Consider the following 25584-nt stretch of genomic DNA (forward strand, 5'->3'; position numbering starts at 1 on the left):
TTGGTAATGCTATAATAATATTGGTTCATCTTTGCTTGCTTGCTTTCTTTGATTGCTTGAACCCCTTCGCATTTTTTCCATCCATAATCACTGAGATTATTTTAAGTTTCCCTATATGAGTAACTTGATTTTCAGTGTTATCTATTATGTAACTTGTTCTTTGTAATTTATGAATTTGCTTTTAATGTTGTTTCTATGCTTAATTTGTTTCTCTACTTCTGCCAGTCCCTTTTCATTTCAAGCTGTTGTTTCACAATGTGGCTGTGACCTCCAATTTTATTAAATTTATTTTTCCACCTTATGTAAGCACCGTGAATAAAATTTATTTTCATATCAAGTGAATTTGTGTGAAGCAACTTAAGGAATTTGCTTCTGTACCGATGATTATATAAGTGCATACACCTATCCTTCTGGATAAACATACTTTGTTTTTCTCCCTTCTACCCCAATTCTCTTGTCTCTCTCACTGACCCCACCTTCCCTTGTGTTTCCATATTTGCCATGCATGACTTTCATCTTGTTCATGGATGAGTGATACTCTTCACATACTTTGTTTGTAAAAGATAAGGTTAAGGATGCTTCTAGTCTTCTAGACTTATTCAGTGTCTGATCTGACAACCCTTTAGACTATTTGAAAACTAGATACTTGAGGGTTTTATCCACTCTTTATTCAGTGCATATTCTAGTAGGAATGGTCAGAGGTGAATTTAATTAGAGCAGCATTTGGCGCCTTTAATATACACCTGCATGGGCTTTTTGCTGCTCTCAAATCCCTTCCTTACCCCTATGTAATTGCCCTGTTAAATCTTGAATTTATTGGTAGTGAAAGGACTTTTTACTTAGTCCCATCCCCTGTGTGTCTCCCCAACCGTCATTTCAAATTCATCTTGCTCAAAAGAGCAAAATATAAAGCCAAGGCTTATGTTTTGTGTTTATCTGGGTTTTGAGGTATAAGGAGAATTCTTCAGCTTTTCCTTAAACAGAAGGCCAATTTCTTAGATTAAGGACAAACATCTAATCCCTAATCTGCCTGTTTGTTCTCCTCTAAAAACATATGGTTTTTATCTTGTTTGTTTGCAGTTGACTGTGCTTTCTTTTTTGGCTGCAATGGCTAGTTTTGTTTTCTTCATTAAACTTTCTTTTAATGGGTCTAAAAATTCTGTGACAGATTTTTTTTTGGTGAAGTTGTTACCATTAAAAAATATTATCATTAAAAAATACTGATTTTGTAAACTATCAATTTAACGTGTGCACACAAAGGAACAAACGGTTGACATGTTTCTTCCTTCTGGAGGAGGAAAACGTGTATTGCTGTTATTAACCAGCTTCATGCTATTAAACTTCAGTGGAGAGATGAGATAGTTCTCAGATGAGTCTTCTATGAGTGAATAAAACTGGAGTTGCAGATACTGGAGATAATTAATTGTTTGAGCCTTAGGTGAAAAATGAGCAACCTTGTTATCTTCACCTGTCTGCTCAATATACTGCCTTGATGATTCCTATGACAGCATTCTGTCTCACGTCAAGAACAGCGAAATAGCCCAGATGAAGATAATCTGAGAATCTCTCAGCCAACATTGACTTCCAGCCACTATATCAATGATAGCAGAAGCCCCCAGTTTTGGAAATTTGGAGTCAGCATCTAGTTTTTTGCCAAACTGTGATCCACCTTCTTCAGTCCAGCAAACTTGAAAATGGTGTGAGTCTGGTGATCATCCCACACAGGTGCCTAGCAAACACAGGTGCTTAGCTTGTACGGATCTGGCCTGAATGACTGAGAATGATTACCTGAGCTCTGAAACCAGCTGCTTCTATTGATGGCTGCTTTTTGCTGTCACCAAGTACTTGGCCACAGTGAACATCTTTGACAGATGTGTTGTTGACATTAAAGGCCACTTTGTCTCCTGATACAGCTTCACTCAGAGCTGCGTGGTGTGTTTTCAATGACTTCAGTTGTAATGCTGACCACAGCAAAATGACTGACATGTGAGGTTTGAGGACACCAATCTCAAAGCAGCACATAGAATAACACTAATAGCACCAATTAGGTAGCTATCCTGGTTGGAAAGACACAGGAACTGTTAGCTGGCTGAGTTGATTGCATGAAATTACTCAGAACTTGGAGCAGTGCAGTTGATTTTACTGGCATTGACATGTGTGGTTCACATGATTTCCATCCTTTGATCTATGGCTTGTTAACACCTGGATCCAGCATATTGTCATCATTATCACTGGAAATTGGCACTAGTGCTGTTGTGTCAAGGTGGTAGCAAATTTTCTTTTCTTAAATTAAAAAATTATTTTATTTTTATAAAGTTGTTCACAATATTTAGTTTCATTTAGTATTTGAACACCAATCCTACCACCATTACAGTGACCCACTATCATGTTTCCACCTCAAACCCCAAACCCTACCCCTAAAGCAGAAATAATTTATTTTGTATTGCTGTTATGAATAGTCCACACGAATAAGACAAAAAGGTTTCTTAGAGGAAAGTGTGTAAAGATTGTTGAATTTCACACCGGAGCCATTAAACCCTTCCACAGGAGATTAATAACATATAGTTAAAGGTTGAGCCTTGTGTGCTTGTATCTATATCGGTATAAATATATTTCCCCCTAAGATTGGTTACCTTCTACTTTAAACCTATCAAATGAGGTGTGCTACTCTTGATATATTAGTGGTTTATAGTATGAAATGTCCAGGAATAGGTTCACTCATGGGTGAGGCCCATCTGAATGTGTGGAGAGTGGCCATGAGCATGACTGTGGTTGAGTTCTGGAGGTTTTCGGCTGCTGGGGCTGGGTCCCTTGGGGCAGGGAGGGGCCTCACCCACCCCCCCTCTCCAGGGCGTCCTGAATGGAACAGCCTGGCACGGGGTCCAGTGGCATGGCTATGGCATTTCTATCCAGTTTTCTTAACGTAGGTGCTGACATAATGATTTTCTTTGTACTCTTTGTACTCTTTGTACTTTTGTACTTTGTACTTTTCTTTGTACTCTTCTGGCTGTTGGGTCTTGAAGAGCGATAGCACATTGGTAGGGTGTTTGCCTTGCAAACAGCTGACCCAGTTGACCCAGGTTCCATTCCTCCGCCCCTCTCAGAGAGCCCAGCAAGCTACCGAGAGTATCTCATTCGTATGGGAAAGCCTGGCAAGCTACCCATTACGTATCCAATATGCCAAACACAGTAAGAACAAATCTCACAATGGAGATGCTACTGGGCCTGCTGGAACAACTCGATGAATAACAAGAGAACAGAACATTTCTTTGCTATTTTGTACCCATTGACTAAATCAGAATAAGCAGTGGGGCCTGGCCCCTCTTTAAGGTAACTTGCTTCTGATTCAGTATCAGCAGCAATAATGAAGACAGTTAATTTGACAGATGTCTATAATCACGTTTTTCACTCTTGGTGCTGAGACATCTGAGATGGCCATATGATATGAGCTGGTTCCTAATCTTGTAGTGGTGCTCAATTCATGTGTTCGGCTTTCAATTTTTTCTCCAGATCCTAAGTGGTGCCTTTCTTCCCTCAGTAATTCCTTCTAAAGTTTTTCTTTCCTTTTTTTGGTAGACCTGCTTTGGTTAATGTTTGTGAAAGTAAGGTGTGCTGAGTCATTTTATATCACTGGCTATTAGGGAAGGAAAATTAGGTCATGTATTAAAACTCTGTCATCTTCTCAGTTAAGTTTTTGTGTGGAAAAATTTTCTCACAGAACATGTACTACTAATAAGAAATGTGGAAAACAAATTTTTCTACCTTAATTTACTGTAACTCTTCAATCTGCATCTAAAAATATGTAGAAATTGGTTTCATGCATGACAGGAATATTTTTCTAGGCTTTTGGAATATCCACATATTTTATTCTCAAATACCAAGAGGGTAAAGTAATTTGGCTGAGGAGAAGGAATTGCGCTCACGTTTCTGATCCCATAATTTCTTTGGGGGAGGGGAGTTGTTTGGCTATACCCACTGTGTGTGCTTCAAGGCTTGCTCCATGCACTGGCTCTGCACTCAGAAATAACTCCTGGTGGATTTGGGGGCTCAGAGGATTTGGAGATCAATCTCAGGTCAGACACATACAAGTCAGTGCCTCCAATGGAGACGTTACTGGGCCTGCTCGATAAAACCTGAAGAAAAAAAAAAGAGAAAAAAGGGAAAGAAAGACATTAATGTTAACTCATGTGTTGTGTGTATAATAGGCATTATAAATGGATAAAAGAAGTTATCCTCCCAGAGAAGTAAGGTATTTCTCTGCTAAACAAGCATTCCAATAAGATGCAATCCTACTCAGACCCTAGAGGGCTGGGGATGCGAGATCCACCCTGGCAATGCTGGGGTTCCCCAGGGCTGTCCATAGAGATACATCCAGATTTGTACCTAACAAGAGTCAACGGAATATGTGCTGCTGGGAATCAAACCCAGGTCGGACACATGCCAAATGTGCTCCCGGTCCACCTAACTCCCAGCCAGATTATATATTTTTATGCCAGAGTTTATGTCACTGTCACTGTCCTCCCATTGTTCATCAATTTGCTCAAGCAGGCCCAGTAACGTCTCCATTGTGACTATTGTTACTGTGTTTGGAATATTGAATACGTCACGGGGAGCTTGCTAGGCTTTGCTGTGTGGGTGAGATACTCTCGTTAGCTTGCCGGGCTCTCCAAGAGGGGCAGAGGAATCGAACTCAAGTCAGCCATGTCAGCAGTGTACAAGGCAAACGCCCTACCTGCTGTGCTATCGCTCCAGCCCAGAATTTATGTAAAAAGTCTAAATATAAGTAGTATCTGTGGTTACTAATGAAACCACAGTGGTTATTAATAAAATCAGTTAAGTATATGGGAAAAATATATAAATGAATACACATAATTCACTTAATCACTTAACTTCCCGTTAGTCGTCGATTTGCTCCAGCGGGCGCCAGTAACGTCTCCATTCGTCCCTGTCACGTGCTAGTGTAGCCCAATGGCATCTGTTTGCTCCGGGAACATGAAGAGCCTCAAACCGATCATTCATGATCTTGACGAAGAAGTCTGACCATCTGGTAGGTGGGCGGCCACGCGGTCTTTTGACATCCCGTGGAATCCAGTCGGTAACAGCTCTAGTCCAACGGTCGTCTTTAAATTTCATTACGTGACCAGCCCATCTGATTTTTGACACCTTGGCAAATGAGACAGCCTCCCTGATTCTTGATCGTCAATGGATGTCAGAACTCCGGATTCTTTCTCTCATTTGAGTGAAACGTGATATTCCAAGCATAGCCCTTTCTATTCTTCTTTGGGAGACCTGAATAGCGTTCTCATACTGTTTTCTTAAGGCCCAGGTCTCTGAGGCATATGTTAATGCACGAAGAACAGTGGAATCAAAGAGATGTGCCCGGAGCCCAAGGTTCTTCGTCATCTTAGCTATTTCTTCGATGTTCTTGAAGGCGTTCCAAGCCGCTCTCTTCCTCCTGTGCAGCTCGGGTGCCAGGTCATTTGTCATGTTGACTTCTCGACCTAGGTACACATAGCTGTTGCATTCGGAGATGGTCGTTCCGTTGAGAGCAAATGGGGCGTCAGGAACAAGGCTGTTTCTCATAAACATTGTCTTCGTAAGATTCAGCTGTAGTCCTACCTTTCCACACTCACGGTCAAAGTCGGCCAGCATTTGTGCCGCTTGGCTGATGTTTGGTGTTATTAAAACAATGTCATCAGCAAAGCGGAGGTGGTGTAGTTGCCGACCATCTGTCTTCACTCCCATTCCTTCCAATTCCAGTCGTTGCATGATGTTCTCGAGGGTGACACTGAAGAGTATTGGTGAAATGGTATCACCCTGCTGAACCCCTCTCTTGACATCAACGATCACTTCTTTGTAAAATGATGAGATCCTGGTAGTGAATCCGCAATACAGCTCACGGAGGATCTTGATGTATTGGGCTTGAATGCCCTGATTGGCTAGGGCTTCAATGACCGCTTCCATCTCAACAGAATCAAAGGCCTTCTTTAAATCAATGAATGTTAAACAGAGCGGCATCTTGAACTCCCGAGAAACCTCAATGAGCTTGGTTATCGTGTGGATATGGTCGATGGTGCTGAATCCTTTGCGGAACCCTGCTTGCTCGCATGGTTGTCCTTCATCTAGTGTTCTGCCAGTCCTATTTAGGATGACTCGAGTGAACAACTTGCAGATGACAGACAATAGGCAGATTGGCGATAGTTGCTAATGTCATGGATGTCTCCCTTCTTGAACAGTAATACAGTCCTGCTGGTTTTCCATTGGGATGGAACCTTGCATTCAGACAGGTAATGAGTGAAGAGCCAAGCCAGTGTATTGATGAGTACTGACGGCAGGTTCTTCAGGTGTTCAGGTCAGGTCTGACCTTGTCTGGGCCGGGTGCTGTTTGTTTCTTTACTGATGAAATGGCGTGTCGGATTTCGGAAGGGAGAACGTTGGGAACGACATATCCATCCTGTGGAATTTGGTATGTCGGCAAGTGGCCATGGCTATCGAAGAGATTTGAGTAGAAGTCATGGATAATCTTCTCCATTGCCATTCTGGAGTATGTGATGGATCCATCAGGACGTCGGAAGGCAGTCATCTTAGTCTTGTATTTGGCGAAGGACAGGCGGGAGTTACGAATACACATAAATACATGTTTTAAAATATTTGTACTTCTTGCTATACATCTATATGTAAGCTTGTTACATATATCTACATAGTTCTCATATGTGCATATATAAGTTTGTATATTTGCATATATTATACATGTAGGTATGCATGTATTCAGGCTTAATTGTCAGAGAGTTGCTGGTGTCTACTGAACATCATTGGTAAGACACAAATCACATTTCCAACTTCTGTGTTAACAAAGGAATGGCAATAACTTTTGTCATATGTAGAAGTAGACCTTGAGATAATCTGCTATTACTGTATTACTGGCCTGAGCATCACAGCATTCTGTCCCAGTTTGGTCCATTGTGTTACAATCAGAGAAGTGGAAATCTCAGTTTAAATTTTAAAGAGAAACATCCAATTACAGAGAGCAGGAACTGAGAAAGGATAATATGATGATGTGATATGATAAAGAAGAAACCCAAGCACAAAAATCTGTAAGTCTACAACTGTACCTCATGGTGTTTCACTAATAAAAATTAAAAAATAAATAAATAAAAGAAAATGATAAAGAGAGATCTAAAATAGTTTCCAAGCATATATAAAGATTCTCAGGGCTGGAGCAATAGCACAGCTGGTAGGGCATTTGCCTTGCACATGGCCAACCAGGGTTCGATTCCCAGCATCCCATATGGTCTCCTGAGTACCACCAAGAGTAATTCCTGAGTGCAGATCCAGGAGTAACCCCTGAGGATCTCTGGATGTGACACAAAAAGCAAAAAAAAAAAAAAAAGACTCTCAAGTAAATGTTGATGATCAAATATTCTTCATCACCTTAACACATAGATAAGAACATTTAGATAGAAAAAATGTTCCCCGCATAGTTTCCTTGCATTAGAAAATATTAATGGAATATATAAATTAAATCAAGTATATTTTTTCCAGCTCATCTAAGATGAGTGAAATGCTCTCTCATTGCCAATAAGGAATAGCTTATATTTTGATTCTCCTAATTTTCCATTGCTGTAATTGATAGTTACTCTGAACAAGAATTATATTCCTTATGTCTTTAGTTTTGTTTCCTTATCTTGATTTTCAATAGCTATATTTATTTACAGTCAAAAATATGCCACAATGCCAAGGGATTTGGCTATGTTTATCTATTGAATATTTAAATAAATGCGTATTGAGCACCTATTTCATACTTGTCTTTGAGGATAAAATATAACTGAGGGAGATACTGTCCCTAAATTAATAGCTGGGATTGGGGAGAAATCTCACGTGATAGCCTTGTGTGAAGCCCTAAGTTTAATGATATCTTTATGTCTCTTAGACACTACTGGTATGGTCTTTAGAGCCTACAAGCAACAGGAACATGAAGCCCCCTTCGCTCTGACTCTGCTGGGAATGAGGGATGTGGGGAGTTATCTATATCATTAAAAAAGTAGTTAGGAGCTTAGTTGATTCATGCCACGATCAGATTAATTGCTATTGAGTCACCTGTTTTACATCTTTTAATTTTCAGTAATAAGATTTTTATAACTGTTAAAGAAAATATATATTAAATATTAAATATCCACTGAGTTTTGCATGTATATCCCCCCAAAATCCCAAAACCAAAAACACTCAAAAAACGGTACTCTGCATTTTCACAAATAAGAGACCCTGACAAAAGTTCTCTTTCTCTCAATCTCTCTAACTGCTTTTAGACTAAATGGAAACACCCCTTTAACTAGAAAATGCTAAGAATAAAATCTGTAGGTTAAAAATAATTTTTCCAGAATAATGGAAGTCACAGTCAATAGTTAGAACTCAGGTGTGCTTTTATTTCCACTGTGGAACTTATTTTAGTCATTAAGGTCAGTTCCTGACTTAACCCAAACAAAACCGTTATTTTAGGAGCACAGAGACAGGAATATATAAGAAACAACTTTAATTGAAATTGTAAAGAAAATCACAACAATCCATCTTACGGGGGAGGACAGATGTACAGGTTGGAAATAGCAAACTAGAGAGAAGTTTTCAAGCAGATACACAGTTGTTCCAAAAGCTGTGGGAAGAAGAATTGAATTGGGCAGAAAAACATCATATAGCTAGCACCTATGCTTTTAAAATTTGTATATTTAAAGACTGTGTCCACTAAAATTGTCTTTGCTAAAAAAAGAAATGGAAGAAATCATTTAACTCTAGGCAACAATTTATAAAAGTTTATTGATATGCTAAAAAACCTGTTCCCTAAATCTAGAGCTTTTGAAGTATACTGAATAGGGAAGCCTAAATTCATAGAGTATTTCCTCTGTATTATATATTGTCTCTAACCCATACCAAGTGTATCTTTGTAGCAACTTGAAATGAAACTTGAAGCTGGGAAATCCTGAAAGCAAAATTATTGTTAGAGGTGTGATTTTGGAGCAAAACTCTTTAGTGTGGTTAATCTTTTCATACATTTGCATTCAAGGAAAGGCGATTGGACTTATTTCTACTATTTCAACAACAGTTTTTCTCTGTAGTGCCTGGAGAAGTGAAACAATGAGTTGTGCTCCAGGGATGCTATCTGGAAACCACAGCTGCCAACGTAGAAATTCACACAAGGATCCTGCTAATTATTTCCCTCCTAAAAAATATCACTAACCTATTTTTTCCTTCATTCTTATTTATCATTTAGTAAAATGTTTGGTGCTGACTTTATTTCATTGAAGCCATCTGCCTGGCTTTAAAAATGTATTCTTTGCTATCCAAAGTGTCATGGTGAATCTTCAGACTTAAAAGAATCTTCTCATTATCAAGGGAGTACAGATTATTAATTGTGTGTATTAGAGTTATATTTTAAAATTGACCCTCATGTATGATGTGCCTAAAAGGCTGAAAATGAATATCTAAAAATTAATTTAGATGTGAAATCACCAGAAACCACATCTAAAGATTATAAAGTAATGTGATGTTACTAAAAATACTTGAGACATCTATTAAGTAAAGTCTATAATATTATTGGGGCCATTGGTGATGTTTTTGAGAGTAAGATCATTGAAGAAGTTTTACCCTAAAAGTTTTGAATCACTAAACCTAATATTGAGAAGTCTTGAAATAAAAACATCTATGAAGTCAGGAATGTGGTTCATGTCATGGATTATATTCTAAGCAGTTGTTGAACTAAACCATATATTTTCCTATAACTATATTTTCCTTTCTTTTCTTTTAAATTGGAGACACTTCAGCAATGCTAGATTGCTGTGTTTTTCTCCTTTTAGTAACAGCTCATTTTATTGTTTGTTTTGTTTGTTTGTTTTCTGGGAATTGGAGAATTGAGCCATCCCCTGCTCTGTGCTAAGGACTTTCTCTTGGCTCAGTGCTCAGGGTCACTCTCGAGAGGACTGAGGGGACCTTACATGGTGACAGGGGTTGAATCCAGGTCTGCTACTGGCAAGGCAATCCTTGCTCATTAAGCATACCAACAACAAAAAAGTACATCTAACTTTTAAAATGGTCACTAAAATTTCATATTCATTTCTTATATGAGAACAGGGTTGAGGCTGCTGCTTCCAGACATTTAAGCTTGTTTTAGCAACATAAATATTATTAATATTCACATCTGATAGCAAGTGATATCAGATGTGGAAGAGGGGGAACATTACTTTTTAGCAATTTTCCAATTTCCTCTCCTAGGCAGGGTTTTATTACACATAGCTGAAAGATTCACTAGCAAAGGTGTGTTGTATTTGTAATTCCACTTCAATTGGAAATTTCTATCATCGAGTAACTGGTATTATAGTAGTAATTAAGATACCAAATTAAATTAGTAGATCACATACCACACTGTGAATATTATTATACAGTATCATAATATGCTGCAATAGATAAGAGCTAGGACAATAATAATGTGTCCACCATGTAGATGGCAGTCATTTTCAGTGCCCTTTGCCTAAAGCCAGTTTCAACAGAGAAGGTGTTCGACACATTACCTAAATCCTAATGAAAATATAGAATCACAGAGATTTTTTTTTGTCTTACATTCTTAGCTGTCATTGTCCTATTAACTTCATTTTATTCACTTTATTAGCATTGTTTCCATCATTTCATGTACTTTCTAATGTCCTTATGTCCGTCAATTGGGTATGCATAGTTGGGTATTCAGAATGTTTATTAAATGGATTTTTTTCCCAAATGTTTTTATTTTACCTTGTAACAAAAATCATTAACTGCAGCCCTTTGCATTTGGGAGTATCAGAAGGGAAATGTGTTGTACAGTACTTCTTTAGTTCCTATATAGTAAACGAAGAGGTTTAGGGGAATTATTTGAATTACAAATATTTTCTGTCCTAGGGCAGTAGTTCTCAATCAATGAAGACCTTAGCATGCAAGTTCATCCCCACCCCACTCATTTTTATTTTTCTGTCTTTGCAGTTCCACCTTGGTTTTTAAATCACCCTTCCAACCTCTATGCCTATGAGAGCATGGATATTGAGTTTGAATGTGCAGTCTCTGGAAAGCCTGTACCCACTGTGAATTGGATGAAGAATGGAGATGTGGTCATTCCTAGTGATTATTTTCAGATAGTGGTAATTATCTTTTTTTTCATATCCTCTTTATGAGCCCATTCATTGTGTACTGTTTTCCGTTGCTTTTCTTTCCTGAGAAGGTTCCTGGTGGGGATTTCATGATGTGTTAAGAAAATTATTCTAATAAAGCTAATGGTTCTCTGGGCATAGAAGTTTTAGCTGAAAATGAAAGACCCAGAATGTCCACTGGCTTGTTTCATGGACAGGATTTCAAACAAACCTATGGAGTCCATGAGACTCTCTGTGGATTCTGATGGCTGGTATTCGGGATAACAAGAGTTTAGAACTCTGTTGGGTTCCAGACTAAATTCAAGCAGCCAGCATTTTTTCCTTCTTTTTGGGTCACACTGGGAAATGCACAGGAGTTACTCCTGGCTCTGCACTTAGGAATCACTTCTGGCGGTGCTCAAGAGACCATGTGGGATGCTGGGAATCAAACCTGGGTTGGCCGCATGCAAGGCAAACGCTTTACCTGCTGTGCTATCACTCCAGCCCGAGCAGCCAGCTTTTGCCGGTTAATACAGTCAAGTTTTAACAAGGCCTGCTGCTGTGACTTAGGTGGCTTGCTTTGATAAGAGGCAGCCTTACCTTGCTACCCTTCTAGAGAGGGGCAGCTGTTGTAAGAATGAGTTGCAGGAAAGTGCTCTGGTAAGGGAGAAAATGACAGTCCAAACAAGTCGCTGACAGACACAATACTGTGACCTTTTGAGAATCAGAAAGAACTGAATACTAATTCTTATAATCTCACCAAGTTTGGGGGTGGGGCACACCAAGCTATGACCAAAGGCTACTCCTGACTCTGTGCTTAGGAATTCCTCCTGATCATGCTTGGGGACCATATGAGGTGTCGGGGTTGATTCCAGGCCAGCTTCCTGCAAGGGAAGGGACCTATCCACTGTATCATCTCTCCAAGTCCCCAAATCTTGGCAAGTTTTAGGATGCTCTTTGTCCCTATCCTTGTGGGGGAGAGTAGGAACAATCTAGTATTCACTGAGTTTTCCTGTATCGTAAAAACACTAGGAAAGCCCAAGTCATATTATTACTACTGTTGAGTATTTGGGTGATTTTTTTCACTAAAAAGATGCTTTGCTCACCTAAAAATACAACTACGAAAACTGCCCTTTAGTTGTAGGATAGCACTGGAGGGTCTGAATTCACATTTAAAAAAAAAATAGAAAAAATGCTTTTTGAAGAACTCTGCAACTAAAAAGGGGGGTTTAGTTCCAGTTCACTGACATTTGAGGTGCAGACCTCATCCTGTCAAGACTCCATCCACCTCCCAACAGAGCGGGATGAGCTTACAGGACTCTACCAAGATCTGTTGCCTAGAAGAAATACTCGTAATCTCTTAGTGTATGCATTTTGTCACGCTATAAAAGCTGTGAGGGAATAAATTCAGAAAATGTATCTTTACCACTTGTATTACCATTTCCCACTTTTAATCTTTTTATTCCATGTGTTTAATTGGTTAGGGAGAGAGTAAGAAAGGGGAAAACTAACTTTTGAATGCACCCCAACTCCATTAGCCCCTTTAAGTGCAATGCCATTTCCACTACCACTGGCTTAAAAATGACCTGCCATGGAACAACTTGAAATGTGTTACATAGGCCTAAAATATATGCTACTTGCATATCAAGGAAGTTGTTGAGTGCCTTAAGGACACATGATAAAAAGCAACATTTATTTTTCCTGCAGTTTAAAAAAAAATCTTTCAGCTTGATTCATTATAGCCAAACTATTGAAATGTTTCTTTTCTTTAGGTGAAAAGAACATATACAGTATGAGTTCTACGCACATTAAATTGTGCTTAAAAATATTTCCTTAACTGCTCTAGAAATCTGAGTACCATGGTCTGGCACACATGTAATATTTAACACAAATAGTAATTTATATGAGACTTGTTAATTAGAAATTAGTCAGCTTTATCTAAGAATTTTACATCAGCTGAGAATTGACTACAAGATACTAAAAACAATTAAGTATTCCCCATGAGGTAATATTTATCTCTTAATGACTTCGGGGGAAGTGATTTAACATGTCTCACTTACTGAACTAATTTTTACATTAATATCGAAGATAAACTGAGTTAGCATAATTAAGTGCTATCTCCTTATCACTTTTTATCCATTTATGAAAAAAGTGGTGGCTCAATTTTTATAAAATAAGAGGTCACATTAATGTGTTTTATTTATGGATCATTGAAGGTGAAAGATTTTGTCCAAAAACAAAAATAGCATAGAAAACTTTCACCATGCCCCTTTTCAAGATTCCTCGAAGGGATCAAGGAAATTCCAATTTTAAGAAAAATCTTAGACTTTTTTTTAGTTAACACTTCTAACAAATATTCAGTCTAGATTCTGTGTCTTCAAGAAGCTGTTTCATTTGAATATCCTCTCCCCACCTAGAAGTCCTAAACATATTTCTTTCAACAAGAAGTAAAATTAGATTTCTTTTGATATAACTATTGTTTCTTACATACCTAATCAACAAACTTTCAGTTCACTGCTCATTTAGATATTAAGAATGATGTGTGTTTTTGTGGGTGTACCTTTAGCTGTGAAACGAGCGTTTTGTGGGTGCAAGTGGATTTAGCAGCGTTATGGAAATCAGACATTGTCAAATTGGCCTGGGACATGTCCGTTAGGCTAAGAACCCTTATCACAGTCCTTGGTTCTTCTGTGAAGTTTTACTTAAAAAAATGTTATTTTACTTCGAGTTTCTTTTTCTCTGACTTAAGACCTATTTTCTTTCTCTTTATTTTTCTTAGGGAGGAAGCAACTTACGAATCCTTGGTGTGGTGAAGTCTGATGAAGGCTTTTATCAGTGTGTGGCTGAAAATGAAGCTGGAAATGCCCAGAGCAGTGCACAGCTCATTGTTCCTAAGCCTGGTAAGATGAGGAATTTGGACCAGGAATTCGATAGTTTGGAGTAGGAATGGCTCATTTCTAAAACCCATATTGCTTTTCCTAGTTTTCTAAATTAACCTGAAGTTATGCAATTACTTAGTGAGTCAAGATACACATATTTGTATTGATATTCTTTCTAATTATGAATTTATGTATCTATTTCTGGTGAGACAAAATCATCCTGAGCAATCTACTGCCAAGACAACAACTGCTAAATCACTTCTCATCTCCCTTCTGTTATGGTCTGATTTTCTTCAAAGTTTTTCATATATCTGCAGAATATCCATATATACCATACAAATACATTTAGATGTACATGTATCTGGATCTTTTAATTAATGCAGAAATGTTCACTTGAAATTTAAAATACATTCTCTGATTTTGATAAATTATATTATTTTCCATCATTGATAAAGTTTCTATTTTGTATTATAGTGTTCTAAAGGTTTACTCTAATGGCATATTCAAAGCTAATATAAATCTATGTTAGACATGTCATGTAATATCCTAAAAACAACTTAATGCCCGCAAGGCAAAACATACAAAAGCAACAAAACAGAACAAATAAACTGGCTTGATACTTCTGAAATATAATGCTAAGAAGGTAAAAAAATATCCATTTGAGTACAGAATCTAAGACTCTTTCCTTGCATGCAACTGACCCAGATTCAATCTCTGGCACTGCGTATGGTCCTCAGAGCACATAAATAAGAGTAAGCCTGAGCACAGCTGGTAATGGCCCCAAAACAGCCAAAAAAATAAAAAAGTTTCTAGTGCAAGAAATGAAAAGTTGTTTAAATAGAACCAAATCATTTACTATCTCAAAATTATTAAAAACTTTAATAATCATTCCTTTAAAATCATTAATATCTCCTATGAAAAGTTATGATGCAATCATTAATTGCAGATCTTTAAAACCAGCCCTTGGTATGACTCACACTTGTCTTAATCTTTCTAATATCTACTTAAATAGAAAGTAAATTGTATGAAGTTTTTTTTCTATCACTTAAATCTTTTGTGGATTCTTAATTATTCAAAGACTCAAAAACTCTTGTCTATAACAATGGTCATAATGATGATACTTCTCATATGTGTGTGATTGTAAACAAAATGCAAACATTGAACAACTACCCCGGGGTGAGTCAAGGAAAATGTTTTAAAGGGCCATCTAGGAATTAAAAGGGACAATTACTCTTGCTCCTGATTACAAGTTTCTTCTGTGGTCTAATTCCCGCCTCTATTTAACGTACTTAGGAATTAGTGTAACATCCTTTGTGTGACAAAGTAAATCCTCTTCTGCTAAAACGGTAAAGGATAAATGGGAGAAAACTAATTTCTCAAATCAGGGTCTCCAATTGAGCCAAGTCTTACAAACTACATGCCGTCTCATTATTGTTGATAATCCAGCCACAGTGACACCAACACTAGGTGTTATACAAGGCCCAGAACAGGAGAATTCTAGCTAACCCGGATTTTCAGCTAAGTACATATAAACGTGAAGAAAGTGCTAGAAAAATAAGTCTGTATTTCTAAAGAGAGAAGTGAGGGAACTTCTCCCAGGAAAGTTCACACTGATCAGAGAGGCCAAGAGATTATTATCTTTTATGGCCTATAAGAAAAGAGAATTCTTTAAGTACTGGGATTCATCAGATTAGAGACTTTTCTGATTTTCTTCCCACATCAGCAAAGTTGTGGAGGACCAAAAAGGACCCTTGACTGAATTATGTGTATGGATTTGTGTTTGTGAATGTATTTATTGTCTTAAGTACATGTTGACAATTTGTAGGTCATGTATAAAAATGAGAACTGGACTTTCTATTCTGACTAAAAGTTGTGAGTTTTGTGTGAAGAAAACAGAACTGAGCCATCTTGAAGGGACCCTCCCAAGAGACCCTGTCAAAGATCTCTTTAGTCAAAGGACAGAGCTTCCCTGGGAGCTCAAGCAGAGGATGGAGCAGACTAGAAAGACTTCACTCAGGGCCAGTGAACAATTCCCAAAATGGAAGGTCTTTACGAAACACACAGTGTTCACAGTTTTGTCCCCACCAAATAAAAGACATGCTGATGCTGTTCATGACTTTGAAATTTGGGAAGCAGCACTGTAGCACTGTTCTCCCATTGTTCATCGATTTGCTCAAGCAGGCCCAGTAACGTCTCCATTGTGAGACTTCTTGTTGCTGTGTTTGGCATATTGAATATGTCACAGGTAGCTTGTCAGGCTTTGCTATGCAGGCGTGATACTCTCGGTAGCTTGCTGGGCTCTCTGAGAGGGGAGGAGAAATCAAACCCGGGATTGGCTACATGCAAGGCAAACACCCTACCGTTGTGCTATGGCTCCAGCCCTTGGGAAGCAGAATACGAGGGAAATAGTCTTTAACTCTTGATCGCAAATAGATCCTCTCATCTAGGGGCAGGGATAGGGCATTTTACTCACAGTTGACCAACTTGGGTTCAATCCCTGGCATCCTATATGGTTCCCCCAAGCACCACTAGGAGTGGTTCCTGATGCAAAGTCAGGAGTTACCCCTGAGGTGCATATGTCCCCCAAATCATTTATATTTATACACTTATATGTATATATATATATCTCAATTTATATATAATACATATTATAAGTATATGTAACATATATCAATTTATTATTTTAATTATAATTTATTTATAAATCTGTCACTGTCTTCCCGTTGTTCATCGATTTGCTCGAGCGGGTCCAGTAACGTCTCCATTGAAGACTTTGTTGTTACTCTGTTTGGCATATCGAATACATCACGGGTAGCTTGCCAGGCTATGCCAAATCGAACTCAGGTCGGCCATGTTGACTGTGTACAAGGCAAACACCCTACCTCTGTGCTATCACTCCAGCCCCTTTATAAATCTATAATTTATAAATATATTTATATATATTACATATATAATATATGTATAACATATACATGAAGATATATATGTATATATATATATACATATATATATAGTCCTCTCTACCCATGGCCAAGCCCTAAGCAGAAGGATGGAAATAGACCCAAATGACAGAAAAAAAGAAGAGGTGATAGTCCCAGGGTCCTATTGTTGTAGTCTGGGAGGCAGAAGAGACTTAAAATGGAAAGTCAGACTAAGGATTTGATTCCAGTGTCATTGGTGTTACTGTATCTTATAATTGTTAGTCATTTTTATTGTAGTTTGTTTGTTTTAGTACCTTAATAGAAGCTGTTAAGATAAAAAGATAATACTTTGTTGTTGATTTGGGCCACAGCCAGCAGTGCTCAAGGCTTACTCCTGGATCTGCACTCAGGGATCACTCCTGGCAATGCTCAATGAGGCCATATGTGGTGCCAAGGATAGAACCTGGGTTGGCCAGGCCAGGCAAGCATCCTGCCCATTGTACTATTGCTCTGGTTCAAAGGCAAGGCTTTTAAGATACAAAAGAGTGCTTCCAGGCCTTGAGGATTTCCCCAAGCTATTATTAGAGGAGGCTGGAGATCTGACAGGATCAAATAAAGATTCGCTCTTAGTATTCCAAGAGTTCTGCTCATTCTGCAAACTCATTATAGGCATTCAGCTGCAGGTACCTCAGGAAACCCTGATCCCAACAGGTAGCCTTTGTGCATGCAGAGCTTCTCGCATCCTGCTTAGGCCCTGATTCATTTGTATGAATGAGACGAGAAAGAAAAACAAACAGCAAAAACAGAAAATTCCTCTTAGCAGAAATGTTTGTCTCTTCGACTAGGGCAAGCTCAAAAAAAAAATCTCAATTCATTCATCTCTCTAGATGGGAAAGTGTTGCTAGAGGATTCTACGTTCTTGGCCCATGTTTATTGTGTTGTGCATTGCATTAGAATGAAAGTAAAAGAAAATGAAGAGACCTAAAATCTAAAAGCATGGCAGGGCACCATTGTTACTATTCTACATTTCCCTTTTATACATGATGGATTGCCGTTTTCTGGCTATTTAATCAGTTCTTCAAACAGTGCCTCTTCAATTCCTCAGGGATGCACTGTAGGCCATATGCACAGATGGTGGAGAGGCCAGCTATAAATATAAATTTAGCAATAAGACTGACCATGGTGGGAAGAACATAGCCCTTTCTGTTTAAGTTTCAACAATAAATGGCCACCATGTATTTTGAGGCATATTGTAGGCTCACGTTGCCCAGCTGTTCAGCATTGGTCTGTCCACAAGGCTTGTGCCTGAGAGTCACTCTTGGCAACCATAACAATCTGCTTCTCTCTGAAGCACACACAATGACCTATTCGAGCCAGTGTCCATTGTTGGTGGTTATTTACATATGCTTAATAGAGTTTCAGCATAATCTTTTATATATAATAAGCTGTTCACTCTTCAGAAATTAGTGACTCAGGAAATAAAGTAAACATAATTTTAAATTGAATTAATGACTTGTTTTTCTCTTCAGAAAATAAGTGTGGAGAAAATATTGAAATGAGTGCACTGTCACATGTAAAAATGTATATACTTTCTACTGTACAAATATTAATGAAGCCAATATATAGTGAGAAGGAAATTATTAGATTCTAAGAAGGTATAGCAATAGAGTTCTAACACACATGGTTCCAGACTACTACCTATTTTTTGTTACTTATCTATATTCTTTGTACTTTACTCAGTGTACTCAAAGAAAATTGGACAGTTAAGAATACATTGCATAGACATAAAAATACTTAGTCACAGTAAAAAAGGAAAGGGAATTCAACTAAAATTGTTTACCTAATTTGACCCCTTCTGTATCACTGTCTTCCTGTTGTTCATCAATTGCCTCGAGCAGGCCCCAGTAACATCTCCTTCATCCTAGTCCTGAGATTTTTAAAAAGTGTCACACTTGAGACTCTTTCAGGGTGAGGAGAATGTGACCCATCATTGTTACTGGTTTTTGGCATATGGAATACACCACGGAGAGTTTGCCAGACTCTGCCATGTGGGCAGGATGCTTTTGGTAGCCTGCCAGGATCTCCAGAGTAAGAACTAGATGATAAGATGTTGTGCGGCCGCAAATGCAGCCACGCACTTCCAGTACCAGGGTTTTATAGTCACTGGGTCTTGGCCGTTGGGCAGGGCAGGGGAAGTTGGTGGGTGTGACGCCTACATACTGGAAGACAGGTGATCTGGGTGGAGGAGGCCCCAGTCCCAATCCGAGCAGGCTTGGATATCTCTGCCCCAGGTCCCACACCTGGGTTCCTTGGCCAGTTCCTTCATTTGTGAGGCTCATTCGAATGTGTGGAGAGTGGCCTTCAGCATGGCTGCAGCTGGAACCAGAGGTCTTCAGCTGCCATGGCTCTGCTCGGGGTGAGGAGGGAAACTCAACGCACATTCCTCCAAGGGGCCCTGGTGAGGACAGCCAGGTGCTGAGGCAGGAGAGTCTGCGCTGTTCTCTTCTGGGAGCAGGGTTTTATAGTCTCTGGGTCTTGGCCGTTGATGGGATTACACGGTACTGGGGCAGTTAGTGTGTGTAAAGACTACATACTGGAAGATGGGGGATCTGGGTAGAGGAGGTCCCAGTCCCAATCCAAGCAGGCTTGGAGATCTATGCCCCGGGTCCTGCACACCTGGGTTCCTCGGCTGGTTCCTTCATGTGTGAGGCTTCATGTGTGAGAACGTGTGGAGAGTGACCCCGTCTATTGTCTATTAATCACGTGGAACTGAGTAAAAGTTTAAAGCTTTTTTATTACTTATTCTTATATTCAATACTTATTTACTTAAACAATTTTATTTATAGCAACAGACAATACTGCTAATGGTTTATGCATATAGCCTTCCAACCCCACCCCCCCCTACCAGGGCATCTGCTTCCCTCTATCATTATTTCAGTATCCCTCTTTATTTTTCATCTACACCCACCCCATGGTCCTCTTTCTCCAAAAAGTAGGTTAGCTATAATTGCAAATCCCAATAAACTATCCACCTAAAACATGTAAAAAATCAATATTTTAGGTGTTCTAATTTTCAGTATCCTGATTTGCAAACAGGTCACCATAAGTTGGGATATGATCGGCCTAAGAGATGCAGATGAGTGAAGTTTCCTTGAGTCGCCATCAATAAATTTGAATTTGGATCAGTTGTAATTAAGTGAAGATTGTGTGGGAGCCAAGCGGAATGCAAAGAATTATCTAGTTCTGAAGGGGAACAACAGAGTAAAAGAAAAAAATGAAAGCACATCAATTATTGTTTTGCTTTGAATTCTTCTATTTCTAGTGTTGGATGGCATTCAGTTTTCTAGCATTGTTCTTCTGTGCAAATGGCAGAAAACACCTAATAGTTGATCAGGGCAATTGTGGGTCAGGAAACTGGGAATGCAACTCTGATTGGATGATATGTACTATGGAATATTTTTAAATAAATGGCAGTAGTGGGATAGAATAAAGTTTTATGACAAGAAACAATGGGTTCTCCATGATTAACTAATGTGTAAATAGGCTATATGAACATATATGAGTACATGATATTATAAAAAGTTTTTGTATTGGGAGGTCCACATCTGATAGCGCCCAGCGTTTACTCCTGACTCTGTGCTCAGAAACCACTGCTGGGTGGCTTGGACGACCATATGGGATGCTGGGAATAGATCACCAGATTGGCTGCATGCAAATAAGCAACCAACCCATTGTACGACCTCTCTGACCCTGGTGTTATAAATAATTTTTAACTGTGGATTTGCTTGGGCAAAATACCATAGCATTCTTTTCACTGAAGAAGTACAAAGTGTGGTTCTCATCTTAAATTAGAATATTTTCCGATACTGGTTTTGCTTTGTCTTTCCTCCAACACTGGTAAAAAGATGGAATTTCCCAGTCTGGGGTCAGAACTGTTTTAGACATTGCTAGGAATGTGATCTGTTGTCATTCCCTGTCTTTCCTTAGAGAAGATAATTGAGTTAAAATGATGATGATTTTTAAATGTTTTATTTAAGTAGTGTATCCATTTGGTAGCAGTAAAAGATTTAAGCACATGCAAAGACCAAAAATTAATTTAAAATCTAATTTTTTAATTTTTAAATTTAAAAATTAAAGTATGTTGATGGATTCAAACTAGAAAAACGAACAATTAGTTTCCTCATATAACCTGAGATTTTAAAGAGAATGCTCATTAAAATGGCAAGCATTATCTTTGAGTTACATAATTATGTCTAAATAAATGCCAAATCAAAAGCATTTCTGGTAGTACTCACCATGTTGTATTTCCCAAATAAAATTCATTATGAGTAGAAAAAGTTTAAGGGTTGCTTTAGTATATATGTAACAAAAGTATTTTTAAGTTTAGTCACAAACTTTAAATTATGAACCCTGAGTGGTTTTTATTCTGGTTTTATGTCTTATTCTCTTTTAATATAAAAAGTATACATCCAAATGGACAAGAGGATAACATTACAATTATATATTAACTGCAACTAATTACAGTTCTCATTACTAAGTATTGACTTCATAGTAACTTCAGTGAGGTTGTAAGAAGCAATATTGCTTGTTCAATTAGTCTTAACACCTCAAAATCTGTTAGAATTTATCAGTGTACTAGCACACAAAGAGCTATATAGAAATAATTAACTAAATCTATAGGGATGTGTTTCTTAATTTAATATTAGTCACTGGTGGTCAATTAGGTTGAATTTTTGTCTACTAATGCGAGTATTTAAGTACTCAGTTATTTTAGTGTGGGATCAATTTGTTCTTGTCATACTCTAAATAATTTATAAGAGCCAAATTCTATGTATTAAGGTTAGTATGTTGATGGATTCAAATTGGAAAATGAATAATTAGTTTCCTCAAATAACCTGAGATTTTAAAGAGAATGCTCATTAAAATGGCAAGCATTATCTTTGAGTTCCATAATTATGTCTAAATAAGTAATAGTGTAGCTTAGTGTTTTTCAAACACATTTCCAGTGTGCTGATATTATAATTAACATACTTTCTAAGAATATTTCCCTTTATAGGCCTTAATAATTACCTTTAGCTAATAGGATTGGAATCAAAATTTTTAATGCACTCATCAACTTTACGCTATAGGACTATGAATTTGTTCAAGTCTATTAAAATACTGGTACCCCCTCACTCCCCAACACCACTAGTTTACCCCCTGAGCTCTGTGATCCCTGGGCACAGAGCATAGAATAAGCCCCTCAGGTATATTGGATATGGATCCAAAACAAGCAAAACAATTATATTTTTCTTCCAAAAATAAATATATAAGTTAGAGGAAGTTTGTCTCTGCTCTTTTTTTTTAACCTCTATATCTGAGAAGTTCAGTCAAGGCCAAATTTGATTTAAGTATGTCATTTGATGTTTTCATCTTATAGAATTTTACAGTATATAAGATATGGACACAACTCAATGTCCTTCTTAGTTTACCTGTAGGTATCTTAAAAATATGGAAAAAATAGAAAGTATTTGTGAGCTTAGACAACATCGCCTAACCTTTAAAGGTCTTTATTTCCTTAACGGTAAAGTGCACTGGATAATCATTTCAGAGATTTAGTGCAATAAATGTATGTAAAAGGGATTTGTAGGTTGCAAATTGCCGCAAATGTTAACTACTATAAAGTCTTCTGTTGGTTTGTTTAGTCGTAAGGAAAATATCAGGCTGTTATTAGAACAGATATAATGATAGTTCTCTCCTAGCAAATTTATATTGTCTAAGAAAGAATTACTAAACAAATATTTTGATGGTATTGCCATTTGAAGTTTTGTCTGGTAGACAAAGGTGGAGGGGAAAAGTCTGTTTTAAAATGACTGCTAGGGAAAAGGTTTGCAGCAGGCTTTGCAGTATCCGTTTAATGACTTGTTCTTTCCAGTTTTATGTTGGCAGAGGTTCTCAGCAAATAAAGTCTTGTCATTCACCTTGTCCTTCATTCGACATGTGCTTCCAGTAGGAAGCCAGCTCAGTGCTAATCAGGAGGATATGGCTCTATGGCAGACTTTGAAATTAGAAATGAATTCTCCAGTAATATCAAGTATCCTGAGACCGGTGATAACTATAAATCCATACAATATGAAAGACTTGATAGATTCATAAATATTGATCACATCATTCTTCAGTGGTAAACACACTAAAGAATGTTATTTTTCCTTTTTTAAAAATGCTTTACTGGTGAAATCGAAAAGCGGAATCTTGATTTTTACATCAAACCCAAGTGATCTTCACTTGTTATATTTATTTTTAACCTATAAGTTTCCTTTTTATAATAGATATGTCTATAACCTACATACACACAGTAACAAATACATGGTCCAGTATCACTGGGTAACTTTAAATTATCACTACAATAATTATGATGATGACACTTTAGTAGTAATACATTTAATAATAATACATTTATCACTATAATAACATAATTATTATTATTTTAATAATTATGTAATAAATATTATTTAAAAACTAAAATTATGATTTCAAAGACCCCAAATAAACTATTTGAAGCATTTTCCTTATACTTGAATACTTAAAAGTTATTTGAAGGTAAAGGTAAAGGTAAAGGCCCTCCCGTTGATCATCGATTTGCTCGAGCGGGCCCAGTAACGTCTCCATTGGAGACTTTGTTGTTACTGTGTTTGGCATATTGAATACTCTCCATAGCTTGCCGGGCTCTCCCAGAGGGGCGGAGGAATCGAACTCTGGTCGGCCATGTTGGCCGCTTGTAAGGCAAACGCCCTACCGCTGTGCTATCACTCCAGCAGTTAAGCTTTTGTGTTTTAGTTCTTTCAGTGAGGATAAACTTAAGAAGCCAAGAAAATAAATCCCATTTAATTTATAGAAAAGAATATGCCAACAGAGCTGTAAGTCTTTGTTAAAGTAAAATTTCTAAGAATACAAAATGAAAGAGCATTTTCAAAAATATTCAGTGTCAAATACTGTATGCTAAACCCTTTATTATATATCATTGTATATGTATCATTGACTACCACATTTTAGTATTTTTATTTAACAAATTAGAAATGTGTGCTCAAAGAGGTCAGATACCATTAGCTATTTTACTAATATAAAATAATAGTAATTTACTTATGATAGTAAAATAGACTCAAAGTAGTAAAGAACCAAGAACATTATCAAATCTTTATTTTTAGATTCATTGCCTTGCCAGAGCTTTGCAATCATGTATTAGTTGACTCCTCCCAAGATTCTTATGGAGTTACAATTATGATATCATTATTTTGTTGAAGAAGCTTCTGCCCAACTTATTAAAGTCACATCGTTTGCAAGCAGTCTGTCTTTTATACATACAATCTCAGACACTGCCATAGATAGCTCTCTACATCTTGTTAACTAACTTCTTAAATAACTAACGATAGTTGACTATCTTCCACATAGAGCCCAGTCAAGTAAATGGATGACCTTTCAGATTTATTTTGTCTATTTAGGCAAGTTTTTACAATTACTGGTGAATGAAAAGCTAGAAATTCATTTAAATTTTAATATTTCACACAAATAATCTCTGAATTCCCAGTGTGCCAAAGGACTTTACTAAGACGAAGTCAATTATAGGTGTAGACATTCTCCACATACATATCACAAAATCCCTACTATCCAGGGATCCATGAAAATAAATTTGATTCAATTAATCTTAATTGTTAAATATAGTTATGGCAGAATGACTTGTATTGTAACTTGCTATTATTGAACATTTTTCACCTTCACAGAAAATGTAGACTTGCAGACTAAAATAACAGTTAGAGATGGTAGATATCTTTCAGTGAAAACTACTTATTTGTATTGAATTAAATTGAATCTCTGATTTATTAGTTATATTTTAATAAGCAAGTTTTTGCTACCTACACCTTAGTGATCTAATCCAAGTTTAGCAAGATGCTGTAAGCAAGTTGCAAGCAAGATGCTTGTACAAGTAGTTCATGTCTACCATTCTTTTGAGGTGTTATTTCTACCAGTCTTATTTTTTTATATTTAACTGAGAGGATCTCAGTTTAAAATATACTTTAAAAAAAAGAAAAGTTTTCTTTCATAAAAGTAATCTACCTAAGGTCTTATACTTTTTTTTTTCGGTTGGACATTCTCTTTTACTCAGATTTTCCTAGCATCATTCAAGTCTGATTTTCAGAGAAAAATGCTATATCATTTGCTATCCATTGATCACTTTGCATATCAGGAAATGTCGCACAACCTCTTACCTGGCCGCAAGGTTTGGGGAAAAGTCCTGGTACCTGCATGCCAAAGCCATGCTTGTAGAAGCTCGTGGTCACTGGGATTCCATTTGGGAAGGTGGGGAGACAGCACCTACCCCATTTGGGACTCCAGGCGATATCAGCTCTGGCCAGGGCCCGGAGCATTCTCTGGATGCTGTGGGGCCCTCCAGCCGTTTTTTTTTTCTTCGCTGCTGTGTGCTGTAAAATGGCACTGGGGGAGGCCTTATTCTATGACATAGCATTACATAGCTACATTTAGCATAATAGTAATTTAGCCTAAATGTGTAGTATATACTGCCATAGCTGTCTTTGTTATTTTGTGTTAGGAAATAAATATATCTAGAAATATTCTGGTTAGAATATAGATGACCCTAACTTTCCCTGA

At 37.5% G+C, this 25584-nt stretch overlaps 1 protein-coding gene across 2 annotated transcripts in view; it reads left to right on the forward strand.

Moving 5' to 3' along the window:
* The window catches only part of DCC (DCC netrin 1 receptor), a 1215565-nt gene that overhangs the window by 709306 nt on the left and 480675 nt on the right, over positions 1–25584 (forward strand). For both annotated transcript variants that reach the window (XM_056138055.1, XM_056138056.1), the window contains exons 6-7: positions 10999–11153; positions 13921–14041. In XM_056138055.1, the coding sequence (XP_055994030.1) occupies positions 10999–11153; positions 13921–14041 (276 nt within the window). The remainder of the gene's footprint in view (positions 1–10998; positions 11154–13920; positions 14042–25584) is intronic.

Source organism: Sorex fumeus, unplaced genomic scaffold (genome assembly GCF_029834395.1).
Source record: "Sorex fumeus unplaced genomic scaffold, SorFum_2.1 ptg000128l, whole genome shotgun sequence".
Classification (NCBI taxonomy): Eukaryota; Metazoa; Chordata; class Mammalia; order Eulipotyphla; family Soricidae; genus Sorex; species Sorex fumeus.